Source organism: Pleurodeles waltl, chromosome 4_2, assembly GCF_031143425.1.
Source record: "Pleurodeles waltl isolate 20211129_DDA chromosome 4_2, aPleWal1.hap1.20221129, whole genome shotgun sequence".
Lineage (NCBI taxonomy): Eukaryota > Metazoa > Chordata > Amphibia > Caudata > Salamandridae > Pleurodeles > Pleurodeles waltl.
This window is the reverse complement of record NC_090443.1, coordinates 48,028,153-48,056,020: the sequence shown is the minus strand read 5'-3', so window position 1 is coordinate 48,056,020 and position 27,868 is coordinate 48,028,153. Positions and strand designations below refer to the sequence as shown.

Sequence of the window (27,868 nt, the reverse complement as noted above, 5' to 3'; positions counted from 1 at the left end):
TCATCTTGATGATTTAGAATCATGAATGGTGGTACACGCAGCAGTGATATTACAGTGACAGCACAACCAACTATCCTTTTTTGGCTTGTGAATACCGAGGTGATCAAGGAAATCCATCCCTTATACAATTCTGACTGTGGCATCTGTGATAATATGTCTTAAGAACACAAAGTGAGATAACATATGATTCACAACAAGGTTTTGCCATAGCAGACCTAGCCACTTTCAATGTATTAATAAGCAGCATCACTCCAGTAACAATATACAAAATTCAAGCGTGAATATTTTTGGCTCTTACATTCACTTAAAAACAAAATCCAAACACCTTGTGGACGTTCGATCTTTTTTCGGCATATCTGTCTCTTAAGCTTCTCAGGCAAGTCAACTGTGGCTGGCTTTCAGGATACTGGTGATGTAACTCCCTTAAAATTGGTATATTTACATCATCTGCTGACCACAACCCCAATGCAACAAGTGCAAAGGTGGCATTCCATCAAAATGGAATTTCTCTTGAATGCATCTTTACAACGAAACCAGTGAAGCAAGGGAAATTATCAAAATTAGCAGACATTCTCTGAATAAAGGGACAAAATTGCCTACAAGCTATTCATTTGACTCTCCAGTTGCTGTTACCAAGATGAGGTTTTCCTCCAAAAGTCCCTGATCTGGAATATTGTTCAGAAGAATTAGCAGACGAAATGGTTGCTTGTGAGAATACTTGCAAGAGGCATGTGCGGCCTGAAAGAAAGAGCAATGACAACAACAACAACAACAAAAATCATATGGGTTGCTTTGCTTTGTACCCTGACTAGTATAAACAGAAACAACCCATACAAACCAACACAAGCATTTGCAATGCATTAGTTCTTGCATTTGTGAAAGTTAAAAGGTATTAGCGTTAAAAATTGCATTTGTTTTTACTTTGTTTTTTTTTTTTTGTTTTTTAAATGCAGCTGAATGCTATTTGCATATTGCTATTTGTATGACCTTGCGGTGCTGGAGAACCAGATAATGGGAAATAGGTTATAAGGAAGGGGAGACTAGAGTAATATCCTGGCTGTGAAAAAAAATTAAGTAACATCCCTCTGGAAAAAACAAACACGCATAGAGAATACAAGATTAGGTAAAGCATGTGAAATGTATAAAAACATTAGTGTAAACATGTTGCTCCTGCTTACATGTAATATGCTGGCTGCAAAAAGCCTGCAACGTTTACTGTCACAGTGCGCACGAAGCAGAGAAAGGCTGGAGAACCGCAGGCTGTCCCTAGGTGTCCCTTGTGTGCTTATGGTCAGCTTGTGACAATGAAGAACCGAAACAGCACTGAGTAGTGAAGGTCAACTTGTGACGGAGAATAACAGAAAGTAGCAGCGTGCTTATGGTCACCTTGTGATGGAATAGTAGCGAAGAAGCACAACAGTGTGGTGTTGTGTGCTCATGGTTCACTTGTTGTGTATGAGCACTTTTAAAAAGAAGTAGCTGTGCCTGCAGCGCCAATGTGACAAGAATGTCTGATCCCTTTGAGGTGTCAGCCTGTGAACTTCTGCTCAAGCTTTCATCAGCAGCAATTATTGAAAACACTACTTTCTGTATTTTTTAAATCAAGCTGGAAAGCAAAGAGCTCCACGCTGTACCCCGTTTTAACCCTATTAACAATATCAGCATATACATTCTAGTGGGCAGTGATTTCAAGGGCACAGCTCATAACATCTAGGAACAGAACCAAGAGCAGACGTGGGGTGGCAGTTACTTTACAAACTGTGGCACCTGAAGAACTGGGTTTTTCTACTCCTTCCTCAATTGGCCGAACGCTGTGATCCTGGTCAACTCACTTGATTTCACCGCACCACGGCCATCAGTGGTGCTTAAAAACGTCATTATTAAGTGCTATGTAAAACAAACGACGTGGAGGGGAAATGGGGAGGGGCCGACACAACCTGGAAATTGAGGAACGGGCTGGAATATGCTGGGGGATGGCAGTGTGAGATGAGTTAAACAATAAAATGAGCCTTGTCAAATCACTTGATTTCACCTCACCTCTGCCATCAGTGGTGCTTAAAAACGTCATTAAGCGCTATATAAAACAAGCACAACGTGGAAGGGGTGGTGGGGATGGGCAGACGAACAGGAAACTCAGGAATGCGTGGGAGGTATTTGGGGTCAGCAGTGCGAACTGAGTCAAAAGAAAAAGTAGTGCACCTGAAACTAATTAAATTGCCAGAAATGAACTGATTCATGGAACAGGGTCAGGCTGCAAGGCGTAACAAAACAGTCCCAAGGAGGGACAAACGTAAAAGCATTTACTAACAAAATGATGGGATTTTATTTTAATGCAGGCTCAGGAACGAAGGAAAGTGATGGGAATGGTTAACAGATTACAACACGTCGAAAAGCAGGGCTTGCACTCTACTATGTTAAATCTAAAAACTGGTGTTTTCAAATTACTTCAAGGGTATTCTGAGTTAGTTGCTATGCTAAATCATTCACAGATGTTATTAAGAAAGCTACAGTAATTTTAAATCTAGTTCACATATTGCAGATTACATGTGATCAACCCCAAACTAATGACAAAAATGCAGTGGAGTAGGCATACCAGTGGAGAGGATCACTTTGTTGTTATTTTTGTTTGGTTACATAAGTAAATAGCTTCCTTGTAGTGCTTAGGAGACTTCTAAGACAACAGTAGCTGGCCTGCATTTCTTGAATAAGAAGAAACTGTACCAGAGAAAGCAGAGACTTTGAGAGCTGCTCATATCAATTCTTATAAGTACATCACATAATAGCATTGTTGTGTATTTTGGATATAATTTTATACATGTAATTTCAGCATATTAGGCCTGTTACTGTGCACATTAACCTAGATATATTTTATTCGGCTTCGTTTTATTATTTTAACATTAGCCAAATTTGCGGTCTTGTTTTTTTTTTCTAACTTCGCCTAGGTCAGCACTGCATTCTTAAACAAGACATTTCTTTCACTTCTGTGCTTTTCTCAAGGCTGCAGTAAGATAGGTTGCCGGCAAAAGTGGTTCGCTTTGTCTCCAATGTTCACAGAAACATACACACTCTTACGTGGGGATCCTTTCCTGGAACATCAGATGTTTTATTATAAAAACACTACTTTGACCCATGAACGTTAGAGGGAGATTCCAGCCAGATGACACGACTGTATGCTGATTACAGATTGCTTCGCTACAGCTACTTATGCAGACTACAGGCCTCCTGCTCAGGTATGAGGGATGATGTCTTCCCAGGGGGGGGAGCTGAAATGCAGAACTAGAGCTTAACATGCTATGCTCTAACATAGCTTAGGTAGGAACTATCCCTACAAACCTTAGTGACAGTATGGTAGCATTATTTTTGTGTTTTACTCTTTGTCTCAATTTTAATCTTATTGTGCTTCTTCGTCCTAGTTACTGCAATACATGCTTTATTAACTAAGATGCAGTTACTTCAATAAAACTTTATTGAACTTTACTCTGCCTTCTGATTGTCCTTGCATATGTGAGACTAATATAACTAAGAGAAATGGATGTGATCTGAGTGACCACGATTCCCCTGAGGAGTCATGTATGTCATGCGCCCGGTTGCCCCAATCATCCCTGCTCTTGGGTGGAGATGAGGCACTGCTAGTTAGCCGGAACAAACCCAGTTTAGGCCGACAGGTGTCACATGGTGCGGGATCATACTCAGTCCCCCGAAGTTCAGGTGATTCTGCCGCCCGAATCCAGTAGTCTCATTAGGATAATGAGAACCTACGCGACAGCATGTGCCTTGTAAAGGTTTAGGTGGGAAGCTTCCCAGGGGTACTCCAGTGAGGTGGATGTCAAACTGACATCCTTTCTAAGGATGACTGGCTTAAGTCTCAAGAGGAAAAATACTCTCAATTTCAGATAGGAAACAGCTGTATCTGAGGGAGGTTTTGGTCTGTAGGGGCACTCTAAGCTTCAGTGGCTTTTCAATATTGTTCATCCCCATACCCAAACAAGGTTTGTTTCTGTTCAGTGAGGGACATAATATCCCTCCAGAAAAAGGATGCAGATGCCTTTTAACAGTTTACAAAAGTAAAGTCCACTGTTAAACAGGCTGTTTAAAATGCCTGTCAATAGAACACATCAACAAAATAATGCCCTAGTAGCAGGCACTGAATGAGCAGTAGGCTGAAAGGAAAACCCTGACTCACTACTAAGACAGATGGTGTGAGGATCAGAGTTAGCTAGGATTGTGAATACGTTCGAGCAACCGTTTCACGATGAGAACACTCCTTGCAAACAACAAAGAACTCTGGCTAAAGTCTTCAATCTGGATGCTGCCATAAAGGGATATGTAAAGGAATATTTCCTAAGAACGCCATAGTGGCACCTTTCTTGGTGCTCTAGGAGTTAGTGGCAGCTGTCTTTTTGCTTTAGCATAACAAGTTTGTATGCACTTAACGATCCCTGTAGCTATGCCATTTATTGAGATTGGATTGCACTACCCATATGTGGTACTGAAAAAGCTACAAAAAGCTGTTTTTTCCTAAATTCTTTAATCTTGTCAATTTAATACATGAGTGCCCTATTGACATCCAAAGTGTGGAATGCTCTTTCTATCACTGAGTGAGGCTGTGGAAAGAAAACTGGTAATTCAATGGTTTGATTGATGTGGAATTACGGAATGGTTTAAGCAAGAAAACGCCTACTTTCTAAAAGTGGCATTTTCAAACTAGCAATCTAAAAAACAACTTTACTAACAGATGTATTTTTAAATTGTGAGTTCAGAGACCCCAAACTCCAGATCTCTATCTGCCCTCAAATGGAATCTGCACTTTAAAGTTATTAAAAGGCAGCCCCCATGTTAACCTATGAGGGAGGTAGGCCTTGCAACAGTGAAACCCAAATTTGGCAGTATTTCACTGTTAGGACATGTAAAACACACCAGTAAATGTCCTACCTTTTAAATGCACTGCACCCTGCCCATGGGGCTACCTAGGACCTACCTTAGGGGTCCTTTCATGCACCAAAAGGGAAGGTTTGGGCCTGGCAAGTGGGTACACTTGACAGGTCAAATCGGCAGTTTAAAACTGCACACAGACACTGCTGTGGCAGGTCTGAGCCATGTTTACAGGGCTACTTATGTGGGTGGCACAATCAGTACAGCAGGCCCACTAGTCGCATCTGATTTATAGGCCCTGGGCACCTCTGGTGCACATCACTAGGGACTTACCAGTAAATCAAATATGCCAATCATGGATAAACCAATCAACAGTACAATTTACATAGGGAGCACTTGCACTTTAGCACTGATAAGCAGTGGTAAAGTACACAGAGACAATAAACCAGCAAAAACAGACCTGACAAAATAGAAGGCGGCAAAAAGTTTGGGGATAACCTCGCAAAAAGGGCCATTTCCAACACAACTCCCTCCCAGCCTAAAGCCAGGGTAGGCCAATCAATACCTTACTGGACTTCCATGCTCAGGGCGATAGAACCTGGACAATGGCCCAACACTGCAGTGGCTCTTGCCAGTTCTACACTCCTCTGAACCTAGGGGGATCCCTCGGTCCACACTCTCAAGGCCCACTGAACGAACCCCGGAGGAATCCTTCTCATCTGAGGACCCCATCTGTCCAGCATCTAACCTTTGCTTGCTCACAGATGCATATCAGTAGGTAGACAGTACCACCAGGGCCAACAGTGTGATGTGGCCCCTTCCACACCTGGCATCTGACTTCAGTTCCCCCTCCCAGGGAAAACTCTGACCACAAGGCTAACAACCAACAGAGGCCACTAACAGCTGTCAGTGTTGAGAGCCGGGCCCCAGGCCATCTTAAGGTCTCTAGTCTCTGTGGTTTTGAAAAGTGGGGGGCAGTAACCCCAGGTGACTTGCACCCTTTTCCCACTTCACCTCCCACCAGTTCAAGGGTGGTATTATGAGACTCTCCACTCACCGTTGGGTCTGTACCCTCAGGCTGAGCAGGGTTCAGGGGTGGACTCCCCCTCCTCCTGTCCCTCTTGCTGGTGTCCAGTACCTTCCACCTTGGAGTGATACCCCCAGACAACTAAGCTGTGAGGGTGCCTCTGGGGGGCACCCCTCCCAGTTCCCGACAACTCATTCCCCAGAAGGCAGTCTATAGGCATCTGAGGACTGACTGACTGACCCACTCATCTCTGGGTCACCTCCCCACCCCACTCTAGGGATACCAGGGCCATAGGGCGGAAGAAGTCCTGCCCATGGGCTGGTGTCACCCTACACACCTGTCCGGTGTACTGCCCTGGGGAAACAAGCCTTCCCACCATCATGGTATGGCAAGCCCCACTGTCCCTCCGAGCAGTGACTGCGACCCCATTCACTCACCTGGTGTAAGTGAGGACTCCCACCCTCAGTGATCACCAACTTACCCTTTGAGTCTACCTCCCAACTAAGGGATATCATGGCATGGTGTATGACCTCCCCCTGTGGGCTACATTGGCCACCTCGGTAGAGGGGCCACCAGTGGGGGTTGTCTTAGGACGGACAGAGTCCCCTTTCATGTGTCCTTACTGGGAACACTCAAAGCACCGGGGGTGAAAATGGGGTGCCCCGTGCCACCAGCACCTCTCTCATTCCTGTCTGACGGGACATGTGACCCTCTTTCCCCCTCCTTATCCTGGGATCTGTCTGCATCTCCCTTGACTTCCTGCTCCTTCTGGGAACCCTGCCCACCTTTGGCAGAGTCTCCCCCATAAACCTTCTTTTGGACCCGGGTACTCACCCAGTGGTCCGCTCGACAGCAAGCTTCCTGGGGTCAGTCAGCTTACTATCAGGCAAGTACTGGCACAGCTCTGCAAAATACAGACTAGACAAGTGCTCCCACACAATCAAGTCGCACAGACCCTGAAAATCTGTCACATTACTGCCCTTCACCCAACCATCCAGTGCTCTGCAAAATGAATCTACACACTCCAACCATGTCTGGGACTCAGTTTTCTTACTCCCTCTAAACTGATCCCTGTACTTGTCAGGAGTGAGGCCATACCTGGTGAGAAGGGCTTCCTTCATGTCAGTGTAGGTGAGGTTGTAACCCATACCCAAAGCTAGTATTGTCCCTCCACTGTGAAGTGGTTCCACAATCCTGGCCCCAGTTCTTTTCAGGGACCCCATTCATGTGGATGGATGCCTCATACCTGATACCACCCCTGTATGTTGTCTCCCTTCTTGTACTCTCTCCCTACGTTCTTAGGAATGCGCACAATTCTGTCTGACTGCACTGAGGAATTGCTGCCATCATCCTGGCTGGGTCTGCTCCTCACATCCAGCTCTTTTACTTTAAGCTCATGCTCCAAGAGCATTTTCTTCTCCTTCATTTTCAATCCCTCCAACTCAATCTGGTGTCTCCTGGCTTCTCTCTTGTCCTCCAGCTCCTCTGGAGTCCGGCTCGTAGAACCACCACTGCTGTCTGAACCAGGGGGTACCTACCCCCCTATGTAGCTCCTGCACCGTCAGTACATTTTCTCCAGGATGTGTGTCCGCAGAGCCCCATCTTTTAATAGGGTGGTGGAGTTCCACCATTGCAGAAAAAGTTACGTTTGGCGGTCTAACAACACTAGATCCTGACTAAGACTACTGGTGAGACAGACTTTGCTGTAATGGACGCATGTGGAGTCTGGAATGAGGAACAATGGCAATACAGAATGCCATCATCCCTAAGAGGTGAATTACAGCCCTGACTGCGCAAGTGTGATTCTTCTGAAGTTGAGGAAGAAGTTGTTGGAAAATGAGCATGGACTGGACTGGGGTATGATAACCCCAGCTCCGCATTGAGAATGGCTCCTATATACAGTAGAATTTGAAGAGGTTGTAATTGGGATTTGAGAAAGTTGATTGTGAACCCTAATTTGTGAAGAAGGTTTACTGTGGTTTGAGTGTGGGTTTGACACTGCTGTACTATACTGGCTTTGATGAGCCAGTCGTCTAGGTAAGGGAACACATGTATTATTTGTCTTCTGAGATATGAAGCGACAACAGCTAGTGTAGGAAAAATGGCACTTGTTGCAATTACCCCCCCCCCCCCACACACACACACTTTTTGCCTGATATTGATGCTGACTTGACAGTGTGTGCTCAGACCCTGCTAACCAGGCCCCAGCACCAGTGTTATTTCCCTAAAAATGTACCATGGTTCCCACAATTGGCACACAGATAAATCCCTTGGAAAAGATACCAAGGACCCTGTGGCCAGGGAGGGTCCCTAAGGGCTGCAGCATGTGTTGTGCCACCCTAAGGGACTCCCTTACCAAAAACATGTACACTGCCACTGCAAATTGTGTGTGTTGGTGGGTAGAAAAAGGCAAAGTCGACATGGCACCCCTCTCAGGGTGGCATGCCCACAAAACACTGCCTGTGGCATAGGTAAGTCACCCCTCTAGCAGGCCTTACAGTCCTAAGGCAGGGTGCACTGTACCACAGGTGAGGGCATAGCTGCATGAGCAATATGCCCCTACAGTGTCTAATTCCATTCTTCGACATTGTAAGTGCAGTGGTGCCATATTAAGTACATGGTCTGGGAGTTTCTCATTACAAACTCCACAGTTCCATGATGGCCTCACTGAATATTGGGAAGTTTGGTATCCAAAGTCTCAGCACAATAAACCTACACTGATGCCAGTGTTGGGTTTATTCTAAAAAGCACACAGACGGCATCTTAGAGATGGCCCCTTTAGTTTACCCAATCCTCTAGTGTAGGACTGACTGGTCTGTGCCAGCCTGCCAGCAGCAGACAAGTTTGACCCCTTGGGTTAAGGACCTCTGTGCCCTCTGAGGCCAGAAACAAAGCCTGCTCTGGGTGGAGGTGCTTCACACCTCTCCCCTGCAGGAACTGCAACACCTGGCGGTGAGCCTCAAAGGCCTTGTATTACAGTGCCCCAGGGCACTCCAGCTAGTGGAGATGCCGCCCCCTGACCAAGCCCCACATTTGGTGGCAAGTATGGCTGGAAAATTAGGAAAAACAAGGAGGAGTGACCAGAGATGAAATGATCCCCCTCCCTGCAGAATCCTCCATTTTGGTTTGGAGGACAAGGACCAATAGGGTTAGGTTTGTGCCCCCTCCCCAAAGGGAGATGACACAAGAAGGGTGTAGCCACCCTTGGGCACAGTAGCCATTGGCTACAGCCCTCTGACCCCTGTAACGCCCCTAAATCTTGTATTTAAAGGCCTCCCTGAACCCACTTCACCAGATTACTGGCAAATTCACAAGAAGGACTGCATAGCTGAAACCCCCAGCAGAGAAGGACGACACAAACTGACTTGGCCCCAGCCCTACCAACCTGTCCCCTGCTTCAGAGAACCTGCACAAAGAAAGTGACAGATCCAGCGGGACCAGCGACCTCTTCCAAGCTACAGAGGACTGCCCTGCATCACAGAAGAGCAAGAACTCCTGAGGACAGCGGCCCTGTCTACAAAGAACTTTCCAACAAGGGACTCCAGAGCCTCCCTGGAACTGTGAGTCCTGACCATCCTGCACCCGACGCCTCGGGCCCGTGTCCAGGTGGCCCAACCACCTAGCAACAGTACCCAGGAAATTGCGAGTAAGTACCCACCGTGGGTTGACCTCTCCTGCTTATCACGACGACACCTGCAGCAGGAATCCAGAGGATCCCCCTGACCACAACAGCCCTGGATGATATTTGATGCCTAAAAGGACCACTGCACCCACAGCCCCTAGGCCTTGAAGAATCCTCCCTCTGGTGCAGCCCCGTTCAGCAGGCGGCCCTCCTCATCGTACAGCCGGTGAACCTCACCTGCAGCGTCTGAGTGAAACTCAGGGTCCCCACATAGACCAGCATTGGGAGCCCAATGTCCTGCTTTGCACCCTGCACCCGGCCGCCCCTGTGCCACTGAGGGTGTATGCTTGGTGCCTAGTTGTGGCCCCCCAGTGTTCCTCTAATCTCCCTGGTCTGCCCTCCGAGCCGCGGGTACTTACCGGCAGGCCTGATTCTGATATGCCCCAGCCACCCGTCTCCATTGGAGCCCACGCTAAGTTTGCTCATCTTTGACCTCTGCACACGACTGGCCCGTGTTGCTGGTGGTGCATGTTTGGGGTTAATTTGAACTCTAAACCAGTGGACTTCCTAAATCCCAGAGACTGGAGCTGTAAGTTGAATACTTACCTGCAAATTGATCTAACTTTTCTTCCCCCCAGGAGCGGTTTCTGAAAACTGCACTGTGTCCATTTTTAAAACAGTCAATTGCCAATATTTAGAAAACTGTATAACTTTTCGATTTCAAAGTCCTGTTGATACATGTGTGAATTATGTAACTATTAAAGTACTTACCTGCAACTTGAATCTTGTGGTTCTAAAAATAAATGAAGAAAATATATTTTTGCTATATAAAAATTGTGATTTTAAAAGGGAGAACTTTGAATTGACAATATTTTCCTGCAACCACAAATCTTAGGTATTTGCGGTGTGCAGGGTGAATGGGGGGATGTGGAAGTATGAGTCCTTCAGATCTAGAGCCGTCATGAAGCTGCCTTGTTGGAAAAGTGAACTAGCATTCGGAAGAGTAACCATGTGAACGTGTTCGGAGTGAAAGTATTGGTTTAGGGGTCTGAGATCCATTATGGGTCTGAGTGAGCCAGGCTCTATGGCCCATTTGAGGAGTAGAGTCTGCACTTCTTTTAAAAAGGCAAGATGTTCGTGAGATAACCTGCGTTTCCGAGGGGCAATGTTTGGAGGGGTGGAAGTAAGCTCCAGACAATAACCATGTTGGATAATGGAGAGGACCGACTGGTGCGATTTTATGTCTGTCCACTGCGTGTGCTAATACTACCAGTGAGGTGTGGGAAGATGTATATAGTCAGTGTATGCCTGAGGAGGGTGAGCCCCGGGTGGTGGTGCTCCTACCCCTGCTTCCAAAATTGTTGCCTCATTTGTCCCTCTGAAAGAACCTCGAGAATAAGAGGTTGAGGCTTGTTTGGTTTGAGAGGTGTTTCGGTCAGAGGTTATTGAAGTCTATAACTTTCTCTGTATGTTGGGTGACGAAAGAAACCTGTGTTTCGGACTGAAGAGCCCCCATGGTCAACTGTGCGTATCTTTCTTTAATTTCTCCAGTGTGGAGTCAACTTGAGGGCCCAAGAGATGCTTCTTGTCAAAGGGCATGTTAAGCACCGCATGCTGAACGTCTGGATTGAAACTAGAACATCTAAGCCAGTGGTTCCCAACCTTTTGATTTATGTGGACCCCCATTTTAACATTAATGGAACCCAGGGACTCCCACTGAATCATCATTGGAATCCGGGGACCCCCACCTGAGTCATTACTGGAAGCTGGGGACCTAATTTGTCAATATTTGTTCATATTTTTTCATTTTCTAAGCAGTCGCGGACCCCCTGAGAAGTCTTTGCGGACCCCCAGGGGTCCCCGGACCACAGGTTGGGCACCACTGATCTAAGCCATGCATGCCTCCTCAATAAGATGCTGGTGTTTGTCTCTTGTGCAGCCCAATCAACAGCATCTAATGCACATGTTTTCGTGGCTCATCTGGGAGATGTTGAAGGAGCTCCTCCATCTCATCCCAGTGAGCCCAGTCACACCTAGATACCAAGGCCTGTGAAGTGGCACTACGCCAATGATTTCCCACTTGTGCTGCTATACTTTTGCCTTCTGCATCCAGCACCTTGCACTCTTTTTCTGGTGGACGAGAGTCCCCAGTATACTGGCTGTAAACCCACTTCCTGGGGGTGGTAGCCACTATGGAATCTGGTGGGACCTGAGACTTGATGAATAGTGGGTCGGAAGGTGCAGGTTTGTATTTCTTGTCCACCTTGGGTGTTATAATCCTAGAGCGGACAGGCTCTGTAGAGAGGTTATCTGCGTGACAAAGCATTCCTGGGAGCAAAGGGAGGAACTGAATGTCTGTCGGTGGTGGTGAGGGTATCAAACTAAAAATCCAGCTCTATTGGGTTTTTATAGAGCTGCACTTTGTGATAATTGGATGCCCTAACAATGATCTCTTGGTAGCTAGTAGTATCCTCTGGAGGAGAGGGCTGTGCAGGATATAAATGTGGATCCGTGTTAACAATAGGATCTAGGTCATAAAAGACCAAAGGGTCTGTGTCTGGATGTGTGTCCCTTAAGTATTCCCCTACAAAGGAGAACCCTGAGGGGTGAGGTCTCCTACAGTGGGAGAGGCAGGAGAAGGAGGTGGAGGGGAAGCGGGGGTGGTGAATGTGATGGATCAGGAGGCGGTGGTAAAGGCTTGGTTGCAAATTGGCCTTGTCCTTTAAGGTCTTTTTCAGAAGTGGTGAGATGTCCAAGGCCTCCTGGAAAGTTAGCTTCCTCTTAAGAGACAGAGGGGCTAACCTTAATACGTCCTGTTTGTTCATGAACTTATAACTGGCGCGGTTTACTAGCCATGGTCTCTAGTATGGGCTTAACAGGGGACGATGTAATGGAGGATCAACTAGAATCCAATTGCTACGAAGAGGTAGCGTCTTGACTTTTTAGTACAGATGATTTCGGTCAGTGGACCTTTTTCAATGCCGAAACTGATTTTGAGCTGCTTCGGCTCGGAGCTCATACACTTTGTGTCGAAAGGTTGGTGGTTAGCATTCAGACCAAAATAGAAGAAATGGATACTTAAAACGCACCAGTAGTCTTCATTTTCTTTGGTGCCGAGCCGACTGGCGGGGTGCATCCAAAATGTCCTACCGAGACCAACCATAGACCGCTGGCAGTGGTGGTCTGGTGACCTCAGTAAGGGCTTTTTTATGAGTCTAAGTGGGGAGCGGGTGGGGCTGCAGTACTCACTCACTAAGCCAACGATATCTCATGGCTTTCCACGTCGGACTCTGAATCTTGAATGGAGACAGCCTCCTCCTGTTCGGGCTCCTCCTGCGCATGTTCTTCGTCAAAGATGTCCAGAGTGTCCTCTGGAAATGTATGTGCCATCTCTAATCTGCATGCTCTACGGTCCCGAAGGTACTCTGAGCAATCGACGCACGTCGCAGGTAGCCTCCTGGTGATCCGGTGAGAGGCACAAGTTACACAACTGGTGACAGTCGGTGTGGGGGAACTTGGAGTGGCACATAGGACAAAAACAGAATGGTGTCCGTTCCATCAGTCCAGCATTTTCTTCTGTGTTCCGCATGGAGATAGACTAGAGGCCCGCCCAGAAGGCAGCGCATTTGGTACTGGACCAACAAGCTGGAAATTACAAATGCAAGATGGAGAACCGGATCAAAATAACACAGTCGAATAAAGGATAGATGGAAAGAAAGTCTCAGACCAGAGCAAATGAAAGATGGAGCGAAGAATACACATCTGAAGGCAAAGAGAAAACAATCTAACAAAGGACTCGATGCACATGTGCAATATCACCGAGAAGGAGGAGCTTCTCGATTCTGTGACTCGAAAATGCTTCTTGAAGAAAAACAACTTGTAACACTCCGAACCCAACACTAGATTTTGGAAGTATGCAGAGCATGTGTATCTACAGCCACAGGTCAAACAGATTTCTTTCAGGTCTATAATAAAGACAGCCTGAAGTCTCTGTACAAGCTAACAGAGGTAAAGACATTTATAGGAGAGGTGATCTGGCAAGAACTGTGCCAAGGAAATGGGCAGAATTTTTAAGAGATGATTAAAACAAACTTTTTGACCTACTGGCTGCACAAATAGTAGAAGCAATATATTATGGTAAAGTTATAGCTGCACAAGAGGAAAGAGGTCAGATGGTCATACGCTGGTGCTGCAGCTACAAAGCAACTGAACCCTTTCAACCAGAGGAAACTGACAAGAATATTTCTTCATGCTGCAGATTACACTGTTAAGGGCGGAAGGAGCATTCTCATATGTACTGTAGACGCCAACTATGTTGATATGGTGTTCTACATTGGAAAGAGCCTGAACTACGAGCAACTGGTGGGTTGCATTTAGTGTAGGCAATTATTTTCATTTTCTGGGCATTGGTGGCATGGCTGATGCCTTAGGAATTGATCAATGTATAGCCCTACCTGATGGGATGTGACACCACATCAAAGGTTTTAGGCGCAAGCAGTAACCTGCTGGACAACTTGGAATAACATCCCCTGATGGGTAGTGACACATCATCAAACATTTCAGGAACAATCCAATGAACTTGTTTGACAACTTGGTATAATTACCCAGAGGTAAACACCAATCCTTTGCACTCTTTCCATTTCATCAGCATTAGAAGAAACTGTAGTAGTTATGGCTGTATTGAAACGTTTCCCATTGTTCAGTGTGACCGCTGCAGCCTTGAAGCACATGTGAACAAGGACAGACCAGTTTTATCTGGACATAAAAATTGGGATTTAGATAATATCCCTCTAATACTGGACGCAGTTTAACACCATGTGTTAAGAGTAGGCTATCAGAGTGAACATAGTGTGGGCAGGTCCTTCAGAAATCATACCAAGTCGCAGACTTTATATCAGGTCTAACCAGAGATATTAGACCATCTTTGCAGAGACAACTACAAAGGCTCACATAACCACCTGCAGGTGTAGAGTTATGAGAAGTGATCGGGTGAAAGTGTGTAAGTGCTCCTTTATAGGGGTTGGTTCTGAGTGCGATTTGGAATACCATGAACATATTTTTTTAAATATTTGAGGAAGAAAATGTAGTACGGAGGTTCCAAACCTATTCAATTTCATTCCTTTATACAAAAATAAAGGTTACCAGAAAATAAAAAAGGAAGCAAAATATACTGAATGTTTTAGATAACTTGGTTTTCATTTTATGACATGATTACAAAATGTAAATTACGTTGATACATTATTAACAATAGGAAATATCTTTGCTATTTGAACATAGGTTTTCATTAAATCCCTACTTCAATAATTTGCCACTGTAATATGGTATGATAATGGACTCAGGCGAAATAGCAATGTTTTTTAAATGTTGTTAAGAATTTAATAGGCAAGAACTCATCCTGCAAAAATGTAGGTTCTATTTGTTGGAGAGAGAATTGATCTTTGTACAAGCTTAAAAAAAACATTGGCAATACCAATAGGTCTTGCTTATGAATGAAAGAACCGTGTATGTAATTGATGGGTTTAGGCACTCAATACTTAATCATATATGCACTCTGCTACTCATCTTTACACGCATGCAGCCATTCATCCAGCCACTAATTCTTGTTTTCTCCACAACAACATATACACACTCAACAACATACGTATGATAAATTTAAATAATGCAAGTATATAAAAAAAAGAAAATATACTATCATCTAGCTAAACATAAGGGGAGTCATACACATACTCTACATAGACTATCATTTAACTTTCCAGCATGGCTGCCACATTTGGCTATCTTGAAACAGTAAACAATGATACACTGTTAATAACAGCATTCCATAACAGTAGCCTTGTTTCGAGAATGTAGTGCACTGCACATGAAATGAGCAGCAAGCAAGCAACTGGCTAGCACTGCCTAGAGAGCTGTAGTCTCCTAAGAAACTATAAAATAAAAGGAGAAAAGGAGAAGAAGCAAATAAACACATGAGGAACTATAAATTGGCAATAACTGAAAAATAATGGGCTGGCCAACCTGCCTAACACTAGAAGGCCCCTTATTTTCAGGTGGATGTACAGTGATCAGAAACAGCCGCTTTTCACGTGATAAGAGAGACGACTAATGTGGACTGAACCATTAGCCCCATAAAATGCACTGTCATGAATGGAAACTCTGACCAATGGCAGACAAATATATATATATATAATCTCACTTACCCAGTAGCCATCTGTTCGCGTCATGTAGTGCTGCAGATTCTTAGGAAATATACCAATGGCAGACATATGCAAAGCAGCCACATGGTCCGCACCACACACATTTACTAAACATTACTGTGTGGATGTGTTCTCTTGCCAACAAGATGTTGGTCAAGCAGTGCTTAAAACACTATTTCAAACTACTCCAACTCCTACAGGCTAGCCACTGCCTATTTAAGAGTGGACTGCTTTTCAGTCTGTGCAAAGCATGTGTATCTGCAGCTACACATGCCATCAAACAGAAAGTCACTTACCCAGTGTACATCTGTTTGTGGCATGTAAAGCTGCAGATTCACTCCTCCTCGGAAGCTTGTAGCCATTGTAGTACTTTATGTAAATATGTATATACACTTCATGGACATCTTTTCTTACTATATACATTTCTTCACTCCTTACTTCACCCTCCTGCGAGAAAACAATTTAACAAAGGACTCAATGCCCATGTGCACTATCACCAAGGGGAGGAGTCACTCGATCTCTTGACTCGAAAAAGCTTCTTTGAAGAAAAACAACTTGTAACATTCCGAGCCCAACACTGGATGGCGGACTTATGCAAAGCATGTGTATCTGCAGCTACACATGCCATCGAAAATATATATTGATATATGTATTTTTATTATATATTTTATTTCTCACTAGATCCCAGCAGATGGCCAAGTCTGTCAGGCCTTCAAGAAGCTTCTAGCAAGAATTATTAAAGTGGAATCTTTCAATCCCTAGGGATCCTCAGAGTAGGTGTCAACACCAAATTCCATCCCTAAAAAGATAATCTGTTAGATTTCATGCAACAAAACACCTAGGTCTAGACTTTAATACAGAGTAATAACAATCCACCCTTACATGCCTATTAAGTTTATGTTTTTCACACTCAATATGTCAGGCCTACTGCTGTTGTTATAACTTTCCATTACAATCAGGCCTATGACCTTTATCAATGGCTTTTCATCCTAACCAACTCAGACCTATTGTGATGGTCATGAGCTTTCCCAAAAGGAATCTATCAAACATATCATAAGAATTACAAATATGTACACAGTTATAACAATATAAAATGTCTATTAATAGATACTAATAAGGATTACCATAATGCAAATCTTCTAATCCCATGATTTGTTTGGGATGGCTGCCAAAACCCTTGCCTGCTATGTTTAATCTAAGCTTCTGTGTAACACAATACTAAGCCCGGACAGAATTTAGATTAGGCCAGCATCATTAATGTAATTTCTGGAATTTAACATTAAAACTTATTACGCAAATTTCCCAAAATTATGTCTTTCCAGCATGTTCTGTAATTATGCAGCTGTTCGTGCCACAATTATAGAGCAGGAACAAAGGAAACAACCAGAACACAAGAGGAAGTTGTTCACAGCACTTGGGGTTATTGCTCTTTTTTTAGCATGAAATTTGTTCTTGTGCAATTTAGGGTAATGTTCCAGAATCTCCGTGCAGTTACACGAATTTCACATCCCTATACAAAATACTTGCCTACAGGTTTTAGCTCAGTGCAATAACAATACACCCTTAAAGTGCTATTGCCTTTAACACGTTTTTCACTATAAGAACATCAGGTCTACTGGGTTTGTCAAATTGTTTCATAATAAACAGATCAAAACTATGGAATCTGCCACAATCTTTGCCCAAAGAATCAATAAGGCCTATTATCTGCACCATTTACACTTGAACCAACGCAGGCTTATTTAAATGCACATACACTGGCAACCATCATGCAAGCAGCTATAACATTACAAATATGTATGAAGAAAAAAATACAGTATGCACAACAATATACAACCCTTCTCAATATGGCCAATCAATAATAATCACAGTGAAACACCCCCCTCCCCCTCCCCCTGCTGGCAAGAGTGTGTGGCCAATGCCAAAATCCTGACTACTACAGTATTCTGAGACACTACAGAATATGTAACAAAATACCCAACTATTACCTGTAACACAATTTGATAACCAACTGTTAAGGGCCTACTGGGTTGAACAACTGCTTTTCACTATAAATAAGCTAGGCCTACTACCTTTGTCTTAACTTTTTTATAATAAGCTTATCAGTCCAGTAGCATCAGACATAACATCTCACAGTACACCAATCAGGCTTATGGCTTGTTATCATTACCAACTCAGGCCTACTGTTGAGTGTATATTTTACCACAAGAAGCAATCATCAGGTTCACAGTCTTAACTTTAGAAAGGTATACAAAACTACTGCTGATAAGTAACATACTATCTCCACTGTGGAGGCCAAACAAGGATTTCTCCTAGAGAAAATCTTCGATGGTTCGTCAAAGAGTAACCAACGCTAAAACCATTGCGTACAATGGTTATCTGTGACATTCCATCTAAACAAAATAACTATCTAAGCTTTAATAGAGTAATAACAATTCACCTAATGTCTATTGACTTTATCATGTGCATTTCACAATAAATATATAAGTCCTACTTTCTCTTCATAATAAAGAGTTCCAGCCTATAGCCATGATCGTTTTTTTGCACTATAGCCAACTCAGCCCTGCTGTATTAAATATAACCTTTGTGACAAGCCAAAAAGTGCAATGCAAGCACTCTTTTTAGTGAAAAGACTCAAGATCGGCCCAATCAAATTTCCTACTCGGGAAACCAACATGCAGGAGGAGCGCAAGCACCTCTCTGTAGTACTCAGAAACCTTTTTTTGTTGATAACAGAATATAAACGACAGCAGAGTTCAAGGTAGATCTAAAAATGCATGTAGATTAGTGTACTGCTGTCAAACACAACTGCATTCAGAAGTCTAAATTTATTGATGGAGAGTGAAGGGAATCTGTACTGCGGTCAGAGAAAAGTAAACAAATTATCTACTTATATAGGATACTAACAGAACTACAGGGCCATGCGCGTGCCCCTAAAGTTCAAGCTCCATCCCATTGTAAGCTTGATACTTTATGCAGGTTAGCCTTCTTTAAGTTGCCATAATAGATAAACAAACAAAATCACACTTGCGTGGAGGGGAAGCACTTTTGTAGTTTTCGCCTCAGACAGCGTGCATGCGTTGTAACTTGCAACGATCTATTCTTTCTTTTAGCCTTCACCTCACTTACCACCAGTTGGCTTTATTGTCACTGATATTTTTTTCCTTTTACTTGGTGCCAGAATCGCCTACGCATGTCAGCTTCACTTCGTCCCCATGTTTATGTCTTCTTTCTTTGAGCATGGACCAAGTATTGATCAATTTTCTGATTAGTGGTCTTCCGTGCTACTTGCACTTGATTGTGGTATTTTTTTCTGTGAATGTGTTTTGATTGTTTGTAAGTTCGACACATTTCTGTGCATCTCTATTGGATTTTTAGCTGTTTTCATGCCCTTTTATTTTGGCTTTTTTGTCTTGAGGCTGCTGCTCTCCTCGCCTGTTTTGCTCTCCATATTTTCAAAACTTCACCTTCCAGTAAGGCACTTTCCTCCAGCCAGCCTTGTCCAAGCCACATAGCACAATTCATAAAAATGTAATACAGTCACATGTTGCAGCATTCACTGTGTGTGTTTATTTATGACTCATTCTCATTTTGGTTGCATTAAGTGTAATGTTGACTTCCTTCCCAATTTGGGAAAGCTGATGTGTAAGAAATTTCTTTTTTTGTATGGTAACCTCCAAAGTTCTGGGCCAATGCTGCTGGTTTTTCTGACTCAGAGTGCACGGAGGCCTTCTAACCAGTCCTTAGTGCATGTGCGCTGACCTTAAGGCATGTATGTTTGATTGGCTTATGCCTAATTGGCATATGCTAACTTACTTGTAAGTACTTACTATATGGTACCCTGGGTGCCCAGAGCCTGTAAGTTAGAGTCACCCAAGGTGCTGCAGCGCTGGTTGTGCCACCTTGGGTGTGAGAAAGGTAAAACATGGCTCCCAGTGTGCCACTGCAAACTGGAAGGGCAGTTTTAAACTGCTAGCTCAACTGCCATTTAAGGCAATGACAAAGCCCATTCCACCCTTTTAATATATTTAAGCCACCCCCAAGGCAAGCCTATCGAGCTGTATATTGCAAAGTGGAACATGTACTTTTACAGGTTCCAACAGTGAAAAACCACAATTGTCCTTTTTAATGTGGAAAAGCCTAGTAGCAACACTGGTGATAAGCTGACACCTCAGCCTTGTTCACTTCTGACTGGGACTACTAAAATTAATACTCTAAGGTACCAAACAACCCATTACATTAAGCTTGAATCGATGCCAAATTCAAAAGTATTGTAAATTGCTGCAGTGTACAACTATTACAAATTTGCAGCTGTGTTGCCTTAACTTGCCTGTGCCAGTTGCCGGTTTCACATGGGGTCTGTCCCTGAGGCAGCTTTCTGCCCTCCTGGGGAGACATGCAAAAACACTTTCAGGACAGGACACAATAGAGGCCTGCATAAGGGAGCGTTATTACATCTCGCTGGCAGGAAGGCACTCAAGTGTTAGCCCAAAAGGTGAGCTTTAAAAGGAGAAGCTTCCTTTGAAGGGCTAATGGGAAACACTGGGAGAGGGGCTGCTCTATTGTTTAATCAGACAGGCTGGCATTGGGGACAGAGAGGGGACACCAACTGTCAAATCATTTTTTCAGGGCCATGTATCCCCCTTGTTAGCCACACCTCTGGGTGGGGCTTAAGAGCTCTGCACACAGAGGGGGGAGCGTGGGAAGAATTGAGACTTCTGTGACAGCTAGATGCCACACTTCGCAGGAAGTTGTCATCAGTCAGTAGGGAACATGGAAGCCCATTGGCAAGTGACCACAACCTCCCACATCTTCTGGGCATAAAAAGAGCACGTCTGGTACCCAGAACTCTGATCCAATTGGACTGGAGAACGAGACCGAAGGAGGACTGCCCTGGTGCACCAAGCACTCAGCTAAGAGAAGCTACACTGACATGGACTGCACTTGCTGAACATGTAGGCTAGGAAAGGTGAATTGACTGTACCTGCTGTGTCCTGCTCATGGAGAAGTCGACTCGTGAGCCCAGGTGAAGCAAGAGACTCAAAGCTTAATTTGTCTGACCACACATTCAGAGCACAGGGCTACAACAGCTGAAGAAGCCTGCTGGGGCAAGTTGGTGGCCCAGATTCCTGAATTACTGTTCCTTGCGGCCTTGCAGCCCAAGGGACCAAGCCCACATGCTCAAATGTTGCCCCAGAGTCTGCTGGATCCAGGAGAGTCAGGTGCATCAGGGTTGCACAGAAGGCAAGTTAGTGCTAAAAGAAGAAAACGACAAACAGCTGTACTGGGTGACTGGTAGCCCAGTGGCGACTGGGCGTCTGTCAAGCTCAAAAGGAGTTTGAAGGATAGTGACCCTGTGGCCAGGACTCTCACCAAGCCTGTGGACTAAGATGGAGCCCTAGGAAGATCCCCCATCACACGAACAGCATCTTCTGCACCCTTGAGCATCCGGTATCCCGTGCACCAAGGCCACCCCATAAAAGTCAATGGCAAGGAGCCACTGACACTGAAGTTAAGAATGCTTTTCCCTAGATAGGTAACTGTTCAGTGGGCATGGCTGGTCCCCCTGACTGGCTCCCTGTCTGAGCTGGTTGCCTAAAGTAACTAATTGCATTGATACTTACCAATTTTTTCTCTGTTTCTAAAGGTCAAGTTTGTTGAATTTGCCTATGCTTGTTCTGGTTAAGTTAAAACGTTGATTTACTATATCTTGTAAATTCTGTATCTCCTAAACCCTCCGGTGGATCTTTTTAGTTCTGTGTCAAAAATTACATAAAAATCTAACCTATTTTTATAAATTGGTGTTTTATTTCTTTAACGTTTTGTATTTGTGTAAACCCGACTGATCACAGCCAGAGCTACCCAGGGCTGAGCTAAAGGTTTAATAGATTAAATCTACTGATCCTAAAAGGGTTGGTAAGTGTATTACACAGGGAGTTTGCACAACCACACCTTATAATATACCTCTCACAAAGTAAATTACTTTTTTTAAGTTGTACCAACTGGTTATACTGAAACTTGCCTAAACATGTGTATTCATGTTATTAGCAGTTCATAGGTTGTACGCCTCAATAACATGCCATACCATACTCGCACCATAATATTCTATAAAATACTATAAAATATCAGTATTACAAACCATATTCTACAATACCATATCATATTATACCATATTATACAATAACAGGCCATATCATAGCTATAAAATGACAAGCCATACCATACTATACAATGACAGGCCGTACCATAGAATACTATCGAAATCAAGTCATTTGCACCTCCCTTTACCTCTACCCACCCCATAACCCTCAAGCCATACTCATTTCGCTTCTACCTCTACCCACCAGAACCTTCAAGTCACACTCACCTTCCTTTACCTCTAATCACCCTTGAAACCTCAAATCACCCTCACCTCCCGGTTACCTCTACTCAATCCAGAACCCTCAAGTCACCCTCCCCTCCCATTAATTTCACAAACCCCTGAACCCTCATGTCAGCCTTACCTCCCTTTACCCCTACCCATCCTTAAAGCCTAAATCCCTTTTTTTAATGCCACATAAAGTATGACAGCTAGAAAACATGCTTACCTGTGTAGTAAAGTACTGCATGGTAAAAGTACAAATCTGTGTGTAGTACTTGCCTGTGTGGTAAAGACCGAGTGGAAACGGTCTTGTGTGTATAAGGCTGTGAGGCAAAGGATATTTCCCCCTCAGGTAGGGCACAAATGTTTGGGGGTAACTATTGGTTGCTTTATGCTCTTCAGTATGTTTGGTGCCCACCTTCGCCTCTGACAGTTTGCCCCCCACCTTCTATATGTTAGGTCTCGCCTGCACAGTCTCTTGCACGACATTTTCTTTAGTTAGAGGCCTTAGAGCCTATCCGCTGCTTACCATTGGTTGGCTTCATGGTCACTCATTTTCTTGCTTCTGTTTGGTCAGGAAGTGTCAGATTTACTTCCTCTTTCAATGTTTATAGCTACTCTGCAGCATGGCTCGAAGTACTGCTTCCCTTGCCCAGTGCCCTTACACTGCTTACAGAGGTACTTTTTCCATTTTACTTGCACCCCCTTCCACACTCTTCTCCGTATGGTTACTTGCCCTGCCACCTAATCCTACCCACCCCCTCCCCAAAACCTCCTCAGGCATTGTTGCTTCGCTGGTCCACCCCTACCCCATTGTTGTTTGCCCCACCACCTCACCACTCAATTCCTTTTTGTTGCTTCCCCCCTCCTATCTCTACAAAGGTAAATGGCACTGCACTCTCTGCTCTGCATGGTCTTTTTGGTGCTGTCTCCACGCTGGCCCAAACAGAGAACTTCAGCGCAGACTTAAGTTAATTAAACTTTTTTTGTGAAGGTATAGAAAAATCCCATATTAAGAAAATGGATCACTGCCCCTTCATAGTGAACGCTGGCTGCTTCATAACCCTTTTTTATTTTTCTTTCAGCTGTGCTGCTGTTTACAAGGCTAAGAAATTGACAAAGCAAAAGGTATTCCACATGAGATCTACTGGCTTTGTCAATGTGCATTCTGTTAAAGCACACAACTTCTAACCCATCAAAACATGTACTTTTGTCCACCAACCTGTGGACGGTGCCAAAGCCCCTATCAGTAGCAGTTCTCACAGTTATTGTTTGTAGGTTGGTCACATAAGTTCTGACGACAACTGCACAGTCAAGCCAGGCCTAAAAAGTAAAATCAGCTGATCCATTTAAGAATTATGATTAACAAACATACTTTTGCTGCAAACTACCAATATAGTAATTTGGAGCGCTTATGGCGAGCTCCTACAATGCTGAAAAATATTACAACTTTGGCATAAACAACACTTCTGCCAAGCTTCATGCTCTACTTAAAAATATTCATACTTTAGTGTTAATGTTGGGCATACCCTCTGGACTACAGGGGACACAACAGCTGATCTCACCCCAAATCAGGAGAAGATTAAAGTCTGAAGGGAGCAGAGCACAACAAACTGCCATAAAAAGCTTACACACAGTAAAAATGCTCACCTTCCCCGAGGTGTGTCCACAGAAAAAAAAGCGGTTGCTCTGCCTCATTATGGTAATCCCCGGAGTATCCACTGTGAACTGAATGAAGTAGGAAAGGACACATGAGCAAACACAACAGACTATTACAGAAGCTTCAATAAGAGTGAAGATCAAAAAGAATCTATAGTGTAACTATCCAATTTATTGATTTTATTCTAAGTGACCAACAAACAATGCAGAATGTTTTACCAAATAATTTTAGGATACTATAACCCCCGAATTACATACTAACGTACTAAAATTAACTTTGTAATTAAATGAGCAAAGTAATTGTTGTACCATCTGCTTTTCTGTGGTTAAATGAATGATGCCCACAAAACTCTTTTCAGATTACAAGTGTCTTCTTGCAATTTCACAGTCAACCAACTGCAGCTTTCTAACAGCAGCAGTGGAGTTGGTATTACATTGAAAGTACTGTGGCTGACAATATAGAAGGTCTTACAAGTGTGGATGCTTCTCCATGTACAGGTCTGTTTGGAGACAGATTCTTCCAAACATACTTACAAACTGAGAACCATCCATGTGGATGCGAAGACTAAAATAAAGCATTATGCACCACTTGAAGTATTGAAAAGAGGCCATCTATCGAAGCCTTCACTTCGGAATAACATGGGGAAAGAGTATAGCTGCCTTACATAATCTGTGACATCATAAATGTGACCTTTCGGAACCCACAAATAATTTCACTTCAAAACCAGGGTGCATCCATTTGTTGTCCAGAAGACCCAGTCTGATGCTTTACTACCACATTAGATTAGTGGGGTTGACATGTAGGTGAATATATTGGTCTGCATCACTCCTGTGGACTGACATTTAAAGAATGGACTCAAGACCAAACCAGCCATAATTGTTGGACATTGTAAGAGGACAGACTGCAAAAAAACATGTTTTAACATATTGCATATAGATTTTTCAGTTCACGTACACTTTTTGCACAGGCATGTTATACACAGTGAGCATGGAGCACCCTTTCAGGTTAAGCTGTTTCCCCAAGGGAAAGTTACTAGTCTGAGGCAATATACATTTTCTATGAAAACAAATGCTTCCTGTAATTTGTCTATATTTATTTCAGTCCCTTTTGGGCAGATGGGATGATCCTTTACGTACAGACTCCCCCAAATTGGTATACTTTGGAAAATTGAGCTGACAGAACCATATAATGCAATATTATAAGGCATAAGGCTCAAATACCCGTTTCTATCCTTTTTCTCTTTAATCCAATTTGAGGGTGGTTCAATGCTTACATGTCATGACAGGAGGCATTTCCTGTAGGAAGCTGGGTTCTGGTTGCAGTACCTTCCCCTGCCCCAAAAACACACACTTTTTGCCTTGTTGATGCAACTTTGACTGAAGTGCCTGGGTTCCTGCTAACCAGGTCCTCAGGGCGAGCGCTCCTGCCCCAATACAAGACACCTGGTCACTTGATCCCCAAGTGACCATGCCCTGTAGCACCTTTGTAAGTCACTAATAAGTGGTACTTCTAGTAGCTGGGCACTGCAGAGGGCCCCTAAGAGCTGCAGCACAACTTGTGTCACTGTTAAGGACCCATCGGTAGGAAAGTGCCTTTTGACATGGTCACCCCCACTTATTGTCTGGCATTCGATGTAATTTTGACTGAAAGTGCAGTGGGTTCCTGCTAACCAGGTCCCCAGTCCCAGATCTCTTTCCCTAAAACTGTGCAATTGATCCCCAATTGGCAATACATGTGGCCCCCTTTAAGCCCCTAGTAAATAGTACCCCCAATACCTTGGGCCTGGGTACCAAAGAGTGTCCCCAAGGGTTGCAGCACGTGTTGTGCCACCCTCAGGTACCCCTCACCAAGCACATGCAGACTGCATGTCTTGGTGCAGCTAAAAGTGAAAACACGACATAGCACACAGCATGTGTGCCATGTCTCCTAACACTGCCTGCAATATATGTAAGTCGCCCCTACAGCAGGCTTTACAGCGCTAAGGCAGGGTGCATTATAGTACGTGCGAGGACATATCTGCACAAGTGGATATGCCCCTGCTATGTCTTTGTCAATTCAGAGACCTAGTTAGTGAGCAGGGAAGCCATTTTAAGTAAATGTGCTGGACACTGGTTACTACGAGTTCCCCAGCTACATGATGGCTTCACTAAAATAGGGATGTTTGGTATCAAACATCTCATATTAATGAAACCTCACTGATGCCAGTGACAGTTTTATCACTACATGCACCCAGAAGGCACCTTAGAGGTGCCCCCTGAAAACCTACCAACTACCTGTGTAGGGACTGACCAGTTTTAGCAAGTCTGCCATCACCAGACACCAGGTTGACCTCCTGGGGTGAGGGCCTGTGCTTTCGGGCAGTCAATGACAAAGTCTGCTCTGGGAGGGGGGGTTTCTACACATCCCACCCTTTCAGGATGACCTGTAAATCTGCACTCCAAAGCAGACAGTCTCAAAAAGGCCCATAGCTCTTGGTATGCAGATCTGGTTTCACTATCAGGAGAGATGCCGACCCCTGCCCCAGGGCCCATTTGGCACCTGGATAGGAGAGAAATTTAGTATTCAGCGAGATGTGTCCACCCAGCGGGTCCGTCCCACCTCTAAGGTGCACTGTCTGATGCAGACACAACTTTTAAAAATCTGCCATCTTGGTGTTCTGAGATTTAGGCATTCTGGGATAGGGTTATGCCCTCTCCCCCACAGAAAGTGGTCATATAATTGACCCCAGAGGTCGGTAGCCCTTTGGCTACTATCCTACACTCCCCAAAACACCCCTAAATTCAGTATTTAGGGGAGGCCCTGGCACCAGGAAAGCAGATTTCTGCTGACCTACGAAGGACACCACAGAGCTGCAAAAGCAAAACCTGAGGAAGAAGCACCTGACTTGGCCACGGTCCTGCCAGAGTGTCTGCTGTTCCAGATGATTTGCGCCTAATTCGACTCTTCCCGCCAGCTGCTGTGCCTTCAAAAGTCTAAGAGGCCTGCCTTCAACAAAGACAGGAGCTCCTGTGAAGCAGAGGAGCTGCTTCGTTGCATCTTGCAGACACTCCAAGACAACTGCAAAAACTCTGGACCACAGAAAACCTGACATTGGAAAGCACCACTGCACCTGTGCCGCACTTTCCAAGTTGAAGCGGCTCTCCAAACCCTCCAGAGACGAAGTCCACCTTGGATTTGCCCATTGTAGACCCTCTGAGGTCACCCACAGCCTCTGTTACACGGCCCCATCAACCGCGGGTGCTCCGGTGGAGAAAAACCAAACGCCTCAAGGCCACCTCTGCACCAGTCGCCCATGGAGAAGAGGACTGAAGGTATCTCCTCATCTACCGACACCTCAAGATTGGAACCAATTTGTTGGTTCCTCCCGACTGAATCACGAGTCCTCACCTGCAGCATCTTTTTGACCAGATCAATCCCTATAGGGTAACATTAGGCACCCAATGGCATACTACACCTCTGCACCAGGCTGCCCCTGGCCACCCGGTGTGAACTGTTGGTGTGGTCCTGACCCTCGCCCAATACTTACCTAAAGCCCAGAAAAATGGCCTTGTAAGTCGCTGTACTGTATCTATTTTCAACTTTGTTTTTTCCCCCATAGCATTGCAGCTGCCAGAAATTGCACTAAGTGACTACTTTTTAAAACTAATGATTTCTCTTGCAAAATGTACTTGCCTGATCATATTGATTCTGGTGCCAAAACATATATATAGATAATTGTTATTTCTGTAAATTGTTGTGGATCTCATGGACTCATGTGTCTCATTTATTGACAGTGTGTATTTGCAGATGTCTAACACTCCTCTCTGATAAGCCTAAGGCTGCTTGACCACACTACCCCCTAAAAGAGCATCTTGGGATTGCTAAAGTAAGCCTGTTTCCACTATTAAACCCATTGACTCTGCACCATAAATCTCGTTTTGATATATCATATAAAGAGCCATCTTCCTACACCAGCACAAAACTCATGCAGACTGCCATTGTAGGCTGCGTAAGAAGGTGCTCCCTAAAAGTGAAAAGAATTACATGATAGCCTGTGTGCCACGTCCCCTAAACATTGCAGGTAATATTTCGAAGTCACTCCTACAGCAGGCCTTACAGCCTTAAGGCAAACTGCATTATATTACATGTGAGGGCT

At 44.4% G+C, this 27,868-nt stretch overlaps 1 protein-coding gene across 6 annotated transcripts in view; it reads right to left on the bottom strand.

The window, feature by feature from the left end:
- PAN2 (poly(A) specific ribonuclease subunit PAN2) overlaps nt 1-27,868 on the bottom strand; it is a 415,349-nt gene that overhangs the window by 279,745 nt on the left and 107,736 nt on the right. For all 6 annotated transcript variants that reach the window (XM_069230608.1, XM_069230605.1, XM_069230604.1 and 3 more), the window contains one exon: nt 23,724-23,801. In XM_069230608.1, coding sequence (XP_069086709.1) covers nt 23,724-23,801 — 78 coding nt within the window. The remainder of the gene's footprint in view (nt 1-23,723; nt 23,802-27,868) is intronic.